Raw genomic sequence first — 13,870 nt, forward strand, 5'->3', positions numbered from 1 at the left:
CTATACAGGTGTTATCTCCAACTGTGGTGGTAAAGACGATGCCGCCTCCTCCTGTTTTTTATCCTCATCGGAGTTCATCTCTTGAACCGGCGGAGGCTTAGCAAGTGTCATTTGCAAATCAGCGTTATCCGACAGATGGTTCTTCATTTCCCTATGTTCTTGACACAACGCACACCAATGCATGCAGCAATGAACCATGCAAGGATCGCAGGGCGAGTTCTGTAAATCAAAACCAACACCACAGGTTATCCCATGGCTGGCTATAATAATCACAAGCTCGTATATATATAAACTGAAGCAATGTGCGTATGCACCTTGAGGTGATATTTCTTCTGCAGTGATTGTCGGAACAAACCGTTGTAGATGCCGCACAACCACCAGGCGAAAACCAGGGTCTCGCCGATGAGAAACGATGTTTTGGGGTCGATGCCGTGGAAGAATAAAGTTGTTGCCGCGACCAACATCCCCCCCTCCACGCATAAAGCGTGACAGAGGCATGCATCGTTCTTTGGGATGTCGTCTCTCAAGGTTTCCACATTTTGCCCGAACAAGAAACATGGGCAAAAGAGGCCCGTCAGGCCTGAAACATCAAGCAATTAGGGATGAAAATCAACCGGACTCAATCGAATAAGCTTGTGTGTTTGTTCTTTTGCTTATTTGTGAAGTTGTTCATTTTTTTTATGTATTCATTTAACTTTTTAGTATGTGGTTCGTGTTCACTTTATTTGACGTTTGTGAATATATTTATTTAATGCTCGTGAATATATTCATTTAATGTTGGTTCAATGTTTGATTTTTTTATCCACGAGCCAAAGAAAAATGATAAAATTATGCTACTAGTCCTTAAGGTCCTCATGTTTCATAGTTTAAACTCTAAAGTTCATCATGTGTTCAATTTAGTCTCTACCTTCACCAATATTGAAAATATAAAAAGGAAAAGGAGAACTAGATAAATGAGTTTGTTCATGAATATAAACGAATGGAACACGCTTTTATTTATGTCCGTTCGTCTATTAAATGAACTTAGAAATTGTGTTCATATTCGTTTATTTAATTTAATAAACGAGAGTTACATGAATGGTTCATCGAACATTTTGTTCGAGCAACATATCAATAGTTACGGTACTGTTAAAAAGTGATGGCAATAGGAGGATGATAGTAGTCTTACAGCTATCAAAATCTTCGAAACAGCCGCAGATTCCAGTAGTCCAGTCTTCATCAGCAGGTGGCTCATAGCTTTCGGGTAGGGGTTGCCCACATTCAAGGCATCTATGAACTATTAACTTCAAAAGGGTACAAACAATCCCCAGAACCGGATTATATACAGCAACAGAAATTCAAAAAGGTAAAGGGGGAAATGATCATTAAACAAATGGAAAATTAAAATACCAAACCTGAGGAACTTGAATAGGTTGATTGAGTTCTCCAGGTGTGATCTCTTCGAGAGGCTCCTTTTCCTTTGTAAGCCTCACGTAATGTGAAGGCCCGTTGCTTTCCTCCATCATCTCCGATTCAAAACATTAAAAATAAAAAACCAAAACACCGAGTCATCAGAGATACTTGAGTTTCTTGTAACAATGCAAGAGAAACACAAAGGTTGTGTGTTGGATGATCAAGGAAAAATAAAATAAAAATAAATGAATTCAAGAAATAAGGAGCTCCGAATGCGGGGATGCTTTATTCTTGACCTTGCATACGAATCAGTCCGTTTTGTTTTTACTGTTGCCTTATCCTACGGACAGGGACAACGCTAGCTTTTATTTTATGGTAAACAAGTGTTGGCATATTAATAACAATCAATTTGTTTCATAAAATTCATTGACCAACAAGGGTTATTATATATATCATTCAATTTATAAATAAGGACATATTTAAATAATATAAACATTATAATAAAAAAACTATTACAATTATAATCTTAACCTTACATATCCATCAAATTATGTGTTTCCACTTGAACCTTCATCATCATTTTCTTTCTCATGTCAACATGAAATTCGTAAAGAGATAGAGGCTATAGATGAAAATGAAAAGAAAACAAAAATTGAATATAAAAGTTTTAACATAGTGATCAGATGATGGCTGGTGAATGAGAAGAAAATAATAACCAAGGATTCTGTTATTTAAACCGATATGTTATATTAAACTCACGAGTTAAAATAAAATTATATAATTTTTAATGAGTCACATTAATTGAGGTAATAAAAATGAATAATATAGCGATCGAATTATAATAAAAATTGATAATATAATGATTGAGAATTAATTTTAAATTTTTATAATTAAATTTGAATGAAATTAAAATAAAATGATTAAACGTGTAATTTACCTTAAAATTTTATTATTTTTGTGCCAAAGAATTATTTGATTTTATGCAACGTGGCCAATGTTTTTTCAAGCGGTGAGACCAGATATGGGGGCCGACAGACAAAAAAAAATCCTTGAGATTCGATCCCCTTAACGGCCCAATACCTATAAGGCGAGTCCAAACGACATCGTCTAACTTCTTTCCTCATTCGCATTCGGTATTTTCGGTTTGCATTTGCTGTCTTCTATTCTTAAGAATTTGTTTGAATCTGCAATACTCATCGTCAATGCAATAATATTTCTATATTCCGATTTCTGCAAAAAATTCGTGGATGATTGATATCTCAAGAAGAATTTCCGTTAGTTTTTCAGGAATTAACTTATAATATATATATATATATATATATAATTATCGTTAATTATCTGATGGTTATTGCTTTCCCTCCTCCTTCAATCTTTCTTCTGCAATTTCTTTTTCTCATTTAATTTGAACACGTTACCCACGGAATAGTTCAATGTGAACGATCTATGATTTGAGATTCAATAGGATTAACATTTTGGAAGCAAATTTTTCTATAATGGGAATGCTCTGTCCCAAACGTAGATTAATAAGCTTGGATTGCTATTCGTATAGGCATTTGTTTTAAAGAAGCTAACTTGTTAATTTCATTTTTCCTTGAATTTGTTGTTAGAGGTTCATTCTAATGAGGGAAGCTGAAAGGTGCAGAAATGGAGACTCGATGGCAGGGTCGGTGGTAAGTATTTTAGCCTACGAGTGTTTGATATATATTTGGAGGATCGGAAATATGTGAGGAAAATGAAAAGTCCGAACGAGATTGATTTCAGCTTCTAAAGTAGATTTATTATTGTTTTCGAAATGTTCTTTATGGATCTGTATGATGCTTAGGTTTTAAATAGATAAATTTACCAACCTGTTCAGTCTGATTTGGACATCACTTTAAATTAGTAACATACACTTATTCTCTCTTATTCTTCATGTATGGCTTTCTGTGTTCTTTTCTTGATATCTTTTGCAACGATATTCAGTTTCTATAACTTAATATGTTGGTGTTATAGTTCTGTTTTTTCATTGGTACATTAATTTTATGCCTCTTTGTTAATCATATTAAGACCTCAACTTACTTGTGTTAAATGAAAAAACAGCAACCTTCTTTTCAGGCTGAAAATGATGGTCTGGGAAATGATGGGGTTATATCTCAATTATTTACCTCTTTACCAGCTTTAAATGAAGCTGCTGGTTATCTTGCACAAACCACTAATTACTTAGCTGGTTGTTTTTATAGTTATTCCGGTGAGTTTTCTCTTTTATCCTTGATTTTCCCCTTTTTTTTCTTTAATATTTATCTACAAAAGTTCCATTTTTAGTTCTTTTTTTTTGCTGGAAGCCTTTGAACAGTTTCTTATCTCATTTTCAGGCTGCTGGTTGATCAAACTAATTGTGTTTTTGTTTCTTTTTTCCTATTCTTCTTCATCATAGTGTGTTAATTGCTAATCTATGAATTACGGATCATTTAATTTCAATTCTTTTGGCCATGTTGCAGAGGAACCTGCTTTTAGAGATTCGAGGGATTCCATTGTACGTTTGCAATTAGCAACATCATCTTCTGGGCAAACTGAGAATCCTGTGATTAGTGATCATCAATTTTCAAGTGGGAGTAGCTCAGCATTGTCTACATCCTCTTGTCATGCAACTACCATGTCTGCCAATCATCATGCTACAGAGACCTCTGCTGGAGATTCATCTGAAATTAATGGTGCAATTGTACAATCAAATGATACCAGACAAAGTGGGATTTCCATTTTTCAAGGGTATTTATTCCTATATGCCTAAATGTGGATTTCTTTTATAGGGAAATTTATTGATTTTAAGATATTATCCTATACTTGAGATTTTAGACTATGGCAGTCATAACACGGGGATGCTAAATGGTCAAAATTTTTGCAACTTACAAGCGGTGAAGTTCCTCAGTTTGTCAGTTTTAATTATCCTTATGTGCACAACTGTGCAAAAGTGGGGAAAAGAGGGTTTGGAATAATTCATTTATGAAACATACGGGGTGGTAATCGTTGAGCATATTTGTAACTTAAAATTCATGGAATATTTTGAATAATTATTTTCCCCTTTATTTTCTTGTGTTGTCTATGTGAATTTCTTCTTAGTTAGTGCAGAAGTAATTTCAGTTTGGGTATTATAAGGAGTAATGGATTGTTCCAATCTTTCAAAAAAAAAAAAGCTCAGGCTTATTGAAAGAGTAAGTTGTACTGTTCGTGGGTCTGCAAATGATATAGGATGGCTGAAACGTGATCCAGAGATGCCATCAGTTGAAGATGGAACTGGGAGGTTTACAGAAATTCTTGAAGATATTAGGTAAATGGGGTGCCTACCATATTTTACGCTGGCAATATTTCCTGGCATGGTTATGCAGTTCTTGATTAGTTGGCCCTCTTTTGTCAGGCATGGTCTGCACAAACTGCCAAACTCGATGGTTTATTTATTGGTTCCAGGTATCTATGCAAATTTCACCCCTTAAAACAACAATATTTGTATTCTGGGCATTGGGAGAGATGAAAAAAATGGAGAAATGGGAAGAGAGGGGGGGGATTGATTCTGATGTACTCAAGTAAAGATAACAGTGTACTTATTATTCCTAACTGAACTCATTCTTTTGGGCAATACCGGTTCTTGATTAAAGGTTTGTATAAACAGGTTAAAACACCAAAAAATTGTTTCTTGAAAATTTCAGGGAACATGAAACCTTCTTGGAAACAGCATTACAAAATCCTTAGTTGAGTTTGACTTCCATACCTAGGATATGCACGGTCTATCTTCATATCAGCTCTGAAAGACATGATGTCTTTTAGAGGTGAAATAAAGAATGTAGGTTCGTTTATTATTGCCTTTATATAGCTATAGGCTATAGCAAGTGATTAAGATTCTACCTTGGATTTGAACTGGCTAAAAATCAGTTATGCAAGCTTGGGGCTACGAATATACTAAAATGTAACAAAGGCTGAAGTTGACTTGAAATTCACAATTTAACCTTGAACTTAATCTTTTGGATGGTGAAGTTGATGCATTATTGGTTATGACAAGGATAGTAGATGCGTTGTGGGATTGTTTCTATTATGTTATTTTAATTCTTTTTTATAAATTAAGATTCGTTTCTATTATGTTATTTTAATTCTTTTTTATAAGTTAAGATTCGGTATTTCTGTGTTGCTCAATTGCTTACCTCTGGTAATTGTCATATTTGGCAGGTCTTTTCAGCAACCATGGGCCTCTTTATTTTGTCAGTACAAAAACAAGTTTCTCAAAGATGGGTCTTACTTGTCATATTGCCAAGATTCACAGTGAGGTATATTCAATCACTATTCTCTTCTGCTGTTCTGTTCTTTAGCATACACTGAACATTGAACAATCACTAATCAGGCTTCAGTTGAGAAAAATGCTGGAGAGATAAAAGATTACATTGAGGAAATTTATTGGGGTTCTGGGAAACGTGTTTTGCTTCTTGGACATAGCAAGGGGGGAGTTGATGCAGCGGCTGCTCTATCTATGTATTGGCCTGATTTGAAAGATAAGGTTGCTGGGTTGGCATTAGCACAGAGTCCGTATGGTGGGAGTCCTATAGCTTCAGATATCCTAAGAGAAGGACAGCTTGGTGATTATGTTAATCTACGGAAGCTTATGGAGATTCTAATTTGTAAAGTGCTTAAGGTATGCAAGTTGTCTTTTATATGGTTTCTTTGCTCTCGAGTGTATAAATTATTGACAGCATAATCATAAAGGATGCGTCCAAAATGAGTCTACTTTCCAGTGAAGTCTAGTCGCATAATCTTTTAATAATTTGTAGCCCTTCCCAATTTATTTTTCTGACAATCTTCACATGAAACATTCCGACTGTAAAGGGTGACATACAATCTATGGAAGACTTGACTTACAAGAAGAGGAAAGAATTTTTAAAGAAACACCATTTACCAACGGAGCTTCCAGTTGTGTCTTTCCATACTGAAGCTAGCATCAGTCCTGCAGTACTGGCAACATTATCTCACGTTGCTCATGCTGAGCTACCTATGGTGGCTCCTCTGTCCACTGGCCAGCCTAAGAGACTGCCCGTGGTCATGCCCCTTGGAGCTGCAATGGCTGCATGTGCCCAGTTGTTGCAGGTCAGGTATAAGGAACAAAGTGACGGGCTTGTGGCACGTTGTGATGCAGAAGTCCCAGGATCTGTCGTGGTGCGCCCAACACGGAAGTTAGACCATGCCTGGATGGTTTATTCATCCTTGAAGGATGACCCTTCTGACGCAGATGCAGCCCAAGTGTGTGAAGCTCTTTTGACATTGCTTGTGGAAGTTGGGAAGGGAAAAGGAGATGAACACTCGATGAAAGATGAATGACTTAAAGCAGTTCATCTCGTTGCCACGCCCGGTTGTAACAGGTTAACTAACTCATCAATATAGGTTTTCAGTATTGTTTTTCCGTGCGATGTCAGTATTTCAATCGAAGTCTAACATTTTTAGACTTCGATGGTGTATATAGCTGAAAGTTAGCCAGATCCAAATGCATGATAATGATCAAAGAGTACGAGAGGAGTTGATTTTATATATAGCTCAGCTTCCCCAATTCTCGAGAAGTCGGTTTTTTAAGTAACCACAATTGCACTTCCGTTTGGTGTATAGATGAAACGGAACTCACCATGCATGTAAGACCAAATAAATATAAATCAACAGCAACAAGTTGATATTACATGGTTAAATTTTTGGTTTATACCTTCAAATCTTTTCAGTAATGGAACATTATTTTTTGAAATATATATTTTTTATGTAAATTTTGAAATTTTAGTATATACATGTTATGTATTTTGAGATATTGTGTATTTTGAATGCTTCTTTTTAATTTTATCATATTACAAATTTGCAATGTTGTAAGAACATGTGTATACTGTAATTGAAGAATCTATCTCCTTTCAAGTTGTTATGTATTAAATTTGCACATATTCATATAAATAGGGACGAACGCGAGATTTTATGTTAGAGGGGACGAATTTGAACTTATAAAATTTTAAGGTGCCGAATAAAATTTTATGAGGTGAAAACAGATTTTCAATTCAAAATACATAAAAAAAAACTAAAATATATAGTATTTTTAGATTTTTAGTGGGCGACCGCCCCTACCTACCCCGCTTAGGTCTATCCCTGCATATAAACTAGTTTCATACTAAATTTTCATATAGTATAGGTCAGAGTGTAATTTTTTTTCCGACAAAAGTAATTTTGTTAATATAGAATAAGATGAATTTAAATTATATGTTTCATTAAAAACCTTACAAATTTAGTTTTTTTTTCATTGGTGTGTCGTTCATTTCTTTTCTTTTTCATCTTTGTTGATCGGTGACGACACCAACTTTAATGTTGGTTGCCGACTGCCGGTATTCTTCATTTTCTTTTCTTTTTCTATATCACATCTTTAGTTTCTTTTGTTTTTTGACTTTTTATAAGGCTGCTTGTGTTGCACGTTTTTATATGCCTTTATAACACGTTTTCTTATGCTTTTTGGTATATTTTTCAGTTCTTTGGTCGTTTTTTATTTATCTTTTTTCTAAGGGTCGATTTGACATCGCCATGCTGCTCAAGATGTCGCTTATTTGATATCTTGTGATCTTCCCTGCTTTGGATCCTCAGATAAGATTTAGATACTCGATTTTTGTTCGTTGATAGCTTTTCATGTCGCTCGAGTCTGATTTGCAGTTTGCCATTGGTCTTTCAATAGCTTGATCCCCTTTTATGGTTTGTTTTCTGATGCGATTAGATCTGTTTGTATTTATCTTTGTTCGAGTATGATTTGTTCTAGTTTTGTTTCAATGATTATAGGAAATTTTCCTAATTATGTGCTTAATTTACTATTGTGAATGTAAATCTTTATTGTAATTTGAGATATTTCCTATTTTGAATAAAATTAGTTGCTTCTATTAAAAAACATATAATATTAGTTAATGTTTAAAGGATAAAATTTGATATTTATATAGTTAAAAGATATCGAAATATTAATAAATGTATATGATTGAAATGTCAACTTCGACATTTTTCAACTGAATTTTATTTTTATAATTTTTTTTTATAAAAAAAATCAAAGTTTCTCCTTGGATCAAACTCCATCTCAAAATAATTTTGACAAAAATATTATTAAAATTATATAAAAAATTATCGAAAATTTTACATTAAAAAATCCCTAAAATAACAAGAAAATATTATTAGCTTGTTATTCTTACATTTTCCATGCAGTCTTCGTTGCATGTGAGACACAAAGTGTGAGATAAGGAGGGTGATGTCATTTGCCACTAGGAAGGGTTAAACCAATAGAAAGATAGTGCTTGCATGACTTTTGGGATATGGGGAAATGAGTTTCTTTAGTAAGATAATGGTGTCGCCTTGTCTGGGCTCTCCTACTTGTGAATACACACATCTTGGGAATCTCTAATGTTTTCCTTTTGAAACCTGATTCCTCCAAAAATCACAAAAGTTGGTGTTGGCCAAAAGTAAAACTATTCATTCCCTCCCATCGCCTTCATTTCTATGCCTCCAATTCCCTTCAAGACAAACAACTTTGCCATGGAATCATTGTTTTCGTTCTTTGGGAGTCTTTTTTCCAACCCTAGACTGACATATAACTAGCAAGAGTTTACCTTTTATTTTGCATGGTAATTGCTTTAGCTATAGCTATGTAGTTTCTTTAGAGATCACTTTAAATTAACTCTTCATTGCTGTCTAATAGAGGTTATTAGGTTAATATTTTTTGTTTTCGGTGTTCAATATTCACAAAAGTCTCGATTAAATTTAGAGTTGAGTTAGATCAGATCTTATTTTAGACTACTAGTTTTTTTTTTCATCCAAAAACTAAATTTAAGAAACTGATAAAGAATTTTAAAAGTTAGAGTCAATTATTGTGTGAACTTGGGAAGAATTATGAAAAAATTATTCCATATATATATATATATATAGATGATGAATACACTCTTTAATTTCCTAGTAGTACTAGTAGTCCAAGGAGAATGGCTCCTCAATCCGGAAACCAGCATCGATTGCACATATTTGCCATGTTGAAGAATAAAACCCGAATCCATTGCTTCGATCCGTGACATCGATCGTGAGATCAGGCAGATCAAACAAGGTGTCGTCATCATCGATCGAGGGTGAACTTGAAAGAGGAACTTGATCATCTTGGCTTGCTCCAACTTCGGCTTCTGCTTCATGTCCGGCTTTGATATTGCACCACCCTGTCTCGAGAAATGTCGAGGCAGCTGCGAGCGAAGCAGCTGCTTGGATCTCCTTGGGGGACGTACTGGCGGGTCGTGGAAGTTGTTTTGCTAGTTGAGGGAAATTAAGGTAAGCTGAGCGGCCCTTGATGGCCAGTGCGGCTACATCATGAGCTCGAGCAGCCATTTCGGCCGTGTGGTATGTTCCGAGCCATATTCTCGATTTCTTCCTCGGTTCTCGGATTTCAGACACCCATTTTCCCCAGCTCCGCATTCGCACTCCGCGATATGTCGGGTGCTTCTTGCCATCACCAATATCACTTGTCCTTAGTCTTTTCTTCTTCTCATTATCATTTTCCTTTGACCTCTTAGGATCTATACTATATTTTGAAGTGGAGGAGGATATGGCGGCAGCGGCGGAGGCAGCGGAGATAACGGGAGAAGAGGTAAGCATGTTATGATGAGCATCATTCTCAATGTTGATATCTCTTTCCATGACTGATAAGAGGCGTAGTTGTTGAAGGAACTTTGTGTGGTTGGCATATAACACAGTGGTATATAGAGCTTATACGATTCTTCCATGAGTTTTAAAAGGAAAAAGAAATGCATAAGAAATCAATAAAGAACAAAGAATTAAAGAAGGTTGGGTCCATGGCATAAAGCAAGTACAGTTCGGCCCTTTCAGCTAATTTTGCTACACGCTTAGAGGCAGAGCTAGTGAGAGATATTTTTTTAATATAATTATCGGCGATTAATTCAAACCAGATATTACAGATGTTTATTTTCTTATAATTTCTATACGCATTAGGAGATGGTAGGCCAGTGTACATATGAACGTTACCCTAGGGCCCTCCAAGTAGTCCTTCGAATTTCACATTTATGCTTTCTTTTTAACTTTTATTTTAACATTTTCTTCACGTTCTTCGATTGAACTGGTTCAAGTACTTTATCCAAAGTTAGCTCGTTGATATATCGCCTTCAGCTTGGGCCAACTATGTCTCGTACGTGACCTCCCTGCCCTCTCTGCCATAACTTTTCAAACTAGTTAGCCAATTCAATCAAAATGCCACTTCTGTTCTTCATTCAACATCAGTCATAAAAAAAAAACCCTCATGTACCACAAATGTTTTGATTAAACAAGTGCTGCCAGAAACGTACGAGTAGAACCCTCTGCAAGTCCTCCATTAAACCCTATTAGACCTTCCATTTTTCTCCTAACTCCCCAAAATTATCACCGACGAAACTTTCCACACTACATACTATATTAATATATAAATAGATATACATTATAGCCGTAATTAGGGGCACATGGACCACCTAGGTCTTGGAGATGTTTCTAATATTTGTCTTTGGGCACAGCCTTGCCCCATCAAACAAACTTCACATCTGTCCCTCCCTCGTGCAATAGTGCTGCATACTTTAACGTTTGCATTCCCAAGTTTATAATGTAATTTTTTAGCTTCGTCTCCTTCCACCACCATTAATAATATAACCAGAGGTTCTTGGAACTTCCATGGGTACAGTAGTACAGACTAATTTTTAAACAAAATAAATTTAAACTGAAACTTTGATATAATGATAATTAGAATCTAAGACCTCATCCGTAACTATGTCAACAAATTCATCATTGGCTTAGAAATAATTATATTCCCCTTAACATATATATCTTTGAATAAAAGGACAATTTATGGCACAATTATTGTGATTTGTGAGAGATTGGCCACCATTGTCTAATCCAAACCACCCCTAATTGCTTTACATCATTTCAATTAACAAGCTAGTTAAGTCTAATCAAGCTTGGGGCTGCTAAGCCATATGCCAGATGAGATAGATAGTAAGTTACTCGAGATTGACTCTGTCAAAACTTGATAAATACTCGACTCGAGTTTTTAACGAGCCGAAACGAGTTACTTAGTACTCGACTCGAAAAGTTCGTGAGCAACTCAAAAATATAATATGATTTTAATTTTTTCTAAAAAATAAATTATTAATAATATTAACATTTATGTGTTGATTTTTTTAAATGTAATATATGGTTTTCTTGTGTTTAAAGTTTATGTTTGAGTTTGAGTTTGAGGCATCAATTGAATTAAGTTTAAGATTTTTTTTTAATTTCAAGCTTTTAGGAGCTTCAGTTCATGATTTCGAGTTCTATTCGAACTTGAAAATTTTAAACTCGTGAATTTTCGAGTCGAGTGAAGCTCTATTTCAAAATTTTCGAGTTGAACTCAACAATACCCAAACTAAACTCGACTCAACTAGTTTACAGCAAGAGATTTCTTTGTCAATTAGTAATGGCGCAATTAGGTTGACGTTGATATATGGATGGACCATCCGTAGGTAATGATTATAAGAATCCAGGACTTGAAACAACATTCCAAATTTGTTAGGAACTGTGAACGAAAAAATAACTAAAATGATGTTAGTGTAAAATAACACACATTAAGAGATTATAAGTTAAGTATTCAATCTTTTTTAAATTCTATATATGAAAAGAATAATAATATATTATAAATTAGAGATCATAAAAAATATACATATTTAATCATTAAGAAGCCTAATTTTATAAAGCTTTATCTAAAATTAATATTTATTTATTAAATAAATTTAATTGTTAAATATATTTTTAACCACTAAAATGATAATAAAATATAATTTAATTATCAATTAAAATTTGAATCAATATCTAATAATTATAAAATATTTAATAGAAAATAGAGTAGACATGGAAATTAAGCCATTGAAGCTGGCTAGGAATTGTGGATTGAGATGGAGTGGATGCAACGACGGAGCCACAGTTTGCATAAAAATTTGATTTTTAAATAGTTATTTATTTTACTGATAATACTTATTTTAAAATTTTTTGTGTCCATCCTAAAATTTAAATTTTCTTCGATTAATTAATTGTTTTACAGACAATGTCCACCTTAAAATTTTATTTATATTTATCATATTTAAAAAATTTATATTATTAAAATATAACTGTTGTTTATTATAAATAATTTCCCCTCAATCTTCAAACGAAGCTTCTCTTTCCTTCTTTTTGTTTCATCTTCGTCTATTTTTTTTTTCTTTTCTTTTGGAGCTTAACATAGGCCATTATGCAATTTATGTTTTTAAGTGGTAACCAAACCTCACATGTTGTCTAGAGCTACAAATGAACTCAACTTTAATGCACAAATATATAATTCTATTTTTTGTTTACTTTTAAATTACTTGTATTTATAAATATTTTAAAAATATATTGTATTCATTTGTTTACACTTAAATATTTATATTTTTTCGTTTAATATTTAAATATATGTTTATTTAGGGTTCATGAACGTAATAAATGAACATATTTAATAACATTAACCGGATAGATTTGTGAACATATAATTAAAAATATATGTTCTTTTTTATTTTTGTGTTTGTGTATAGAGTAAATTGAGTTAAGAGGGTTGACCCCAGAATGGTAGGGGTGAGCGTTCGATCGAGTCGAGTAGAGTCAAAAAATTGAATTATTCAAGTTGACGAGTCCTATTTTACAACTCGGAGTTGACTTGAAATTTTTTCGAGTCGAGTTTATAAAATTAGAGTAGAGTCGAGTTGAGTCGATTTTTCGAGTTTCTGTTTAATTTTAATTGTAAATATTTTTAATATTATAATATTATTTGGTTCTAATTTAAGTGACTTTCTATAACCAATACGATACAAATATATTTCTTTTTATTTTTTTCATATGTAATATACATATCTCATACAAAGTCGAAGGACTCGGCTCAAACTTAAAAATAAATCCACCAAGTACTAAAAATTTTGAGTTATTTGAGTTGTATTTTACAACTTGATTTGAACTTGAAATTTTTTCGAGTCGAGTTTATGAAATTGCAACTCGATGTCAATTCGAGTCGAGTCAAGTTTTGCTCACCCCTACATAATGGGCATTTGTAAAATCCGACCTGGATTAGTCGATTAATAGATCGGATACCATCGATTAATTAAAAAAACGTATTTGTAGACTTCTTTTATAAAAAAAAATATTTTAAATTTCTTTTATAAAAAAATTAATAAATTTGTTTGTATATATAAATAAATCAAATATATTTATATTTAAACTCGTTTATTTAATAAATAAATATATTTTTTTTGTTGATATCGGTTAACATAAACAAGCGGTTACGAGTCTATTGTCAGAATGAAGAAGTTGAATTCAGATATTGAGAAATTTGATTAGTTTTGGATTGTTTATGATATAAATTTGACTATTCATAAATTAAGCTTAATATTGTTAATTATCATACACGTTG

General features: G+C 33.4%; 3 protein-coding genes across 4 annotated transcripts; 1 reads left to right on the top strand and 2 right to left on the bottom strand.

Moving 5' to 3' along the window:
- LOC120181723 (cell number regulator 6-like) lies at positions 1 to 1,616 on the bottom strand. Its single transcript, XM_039186809.1, has 4 exons — positions 1,395 to 1,616; positions 1,169 to 1,283; positions 315 to 580; positions 1 to 219 (listed from the first exon to the last, which is right to left on the bottom strand). The coding sequence occupies exons 1-4, from the start codon at positions 1,503 to 1,505 to the stop codon at positions 1 to 3; spliced, it is 711 nt and encodes a 236-aa protein (XP_039042740.1). The 5' UTR covers positions 1,506 to 1,616.
- Positions 1,617 to 2,579: 963 nt separating this feature from the next.
- On the top strand, positions 2,580 to 7,051 carry LOC120181695. 2 transcript variants are annotated; one of them, XM_039186779.1, is made up of 9 exons: positions 2,580 to 2,666; positions 3,000 to 3,062; positions 3,472 to 3,619; positions 3,870 to 4,137; positions 4,568 to 4,696; positions 4,784 to 4,833; positions 5,587 to 5,684; positions 5,759 to 6,046; positions 6,238 to 7,051. In XM_039186779.1, exons 1-9 carry the CDS (start codon positions 2,640 to 2,642, stop codon positions 6,724 to 6,726), a joined length of 1,560 nt encoding a protein of 519 aa, XP_039042710.1. In that variant the 5' UTR covers positions 2,580 to 2,639; the 3' UTR covers positions 6,727 to 7,051. The 2 variants fall into 2 exon arrangements, with proteins under 2 accessions (XP_039042710.1, XP_039042711.1); XM_039186780.1 differs by having other exon boundaries at positions 3,487 to 3,619.
- A 2,309-nt stretch (positions 7,052 to 9,360) lies between these two features.
- Positions 9,361 to 10,175, bottom strand: LOC120181651 (ethylene-responsive transcription factor ERF034-like). Its single transcript, XM_039186737.1, has one exon. The coding sequence runs from the start codon at positions 10,075 to 10,077 to the stop codon at positions 9,361 to 9,363; it is 717 nt and encodes a 238-aa protein (XP_039042668.1). The 5' UTR covers positions 10,078 to 10,175.
- Positions 10,176 to 13,870: the final 3,695 nt, after the last annotated feature.

The sequence above is a fragment of the Hibiscus syriacus genome, unplaced genomic scaffold (genome assembly GCF_006381635.1).
Source record: "Hibiscus syriacus cultivar Baekdansim isolate YM2019G1 unplaced genomic scaffold, ASM638163v2 tig00112530_pilon, whole genome shotgun sequence".
NCBI classification, from domain to species: domain Eukaryota; kingdom Viridiplantae; phylum Streptophyta; class Magnoliopsida; order Malvales; family Malvaceae; genus Hibiscus; species Hibiscus syriacus.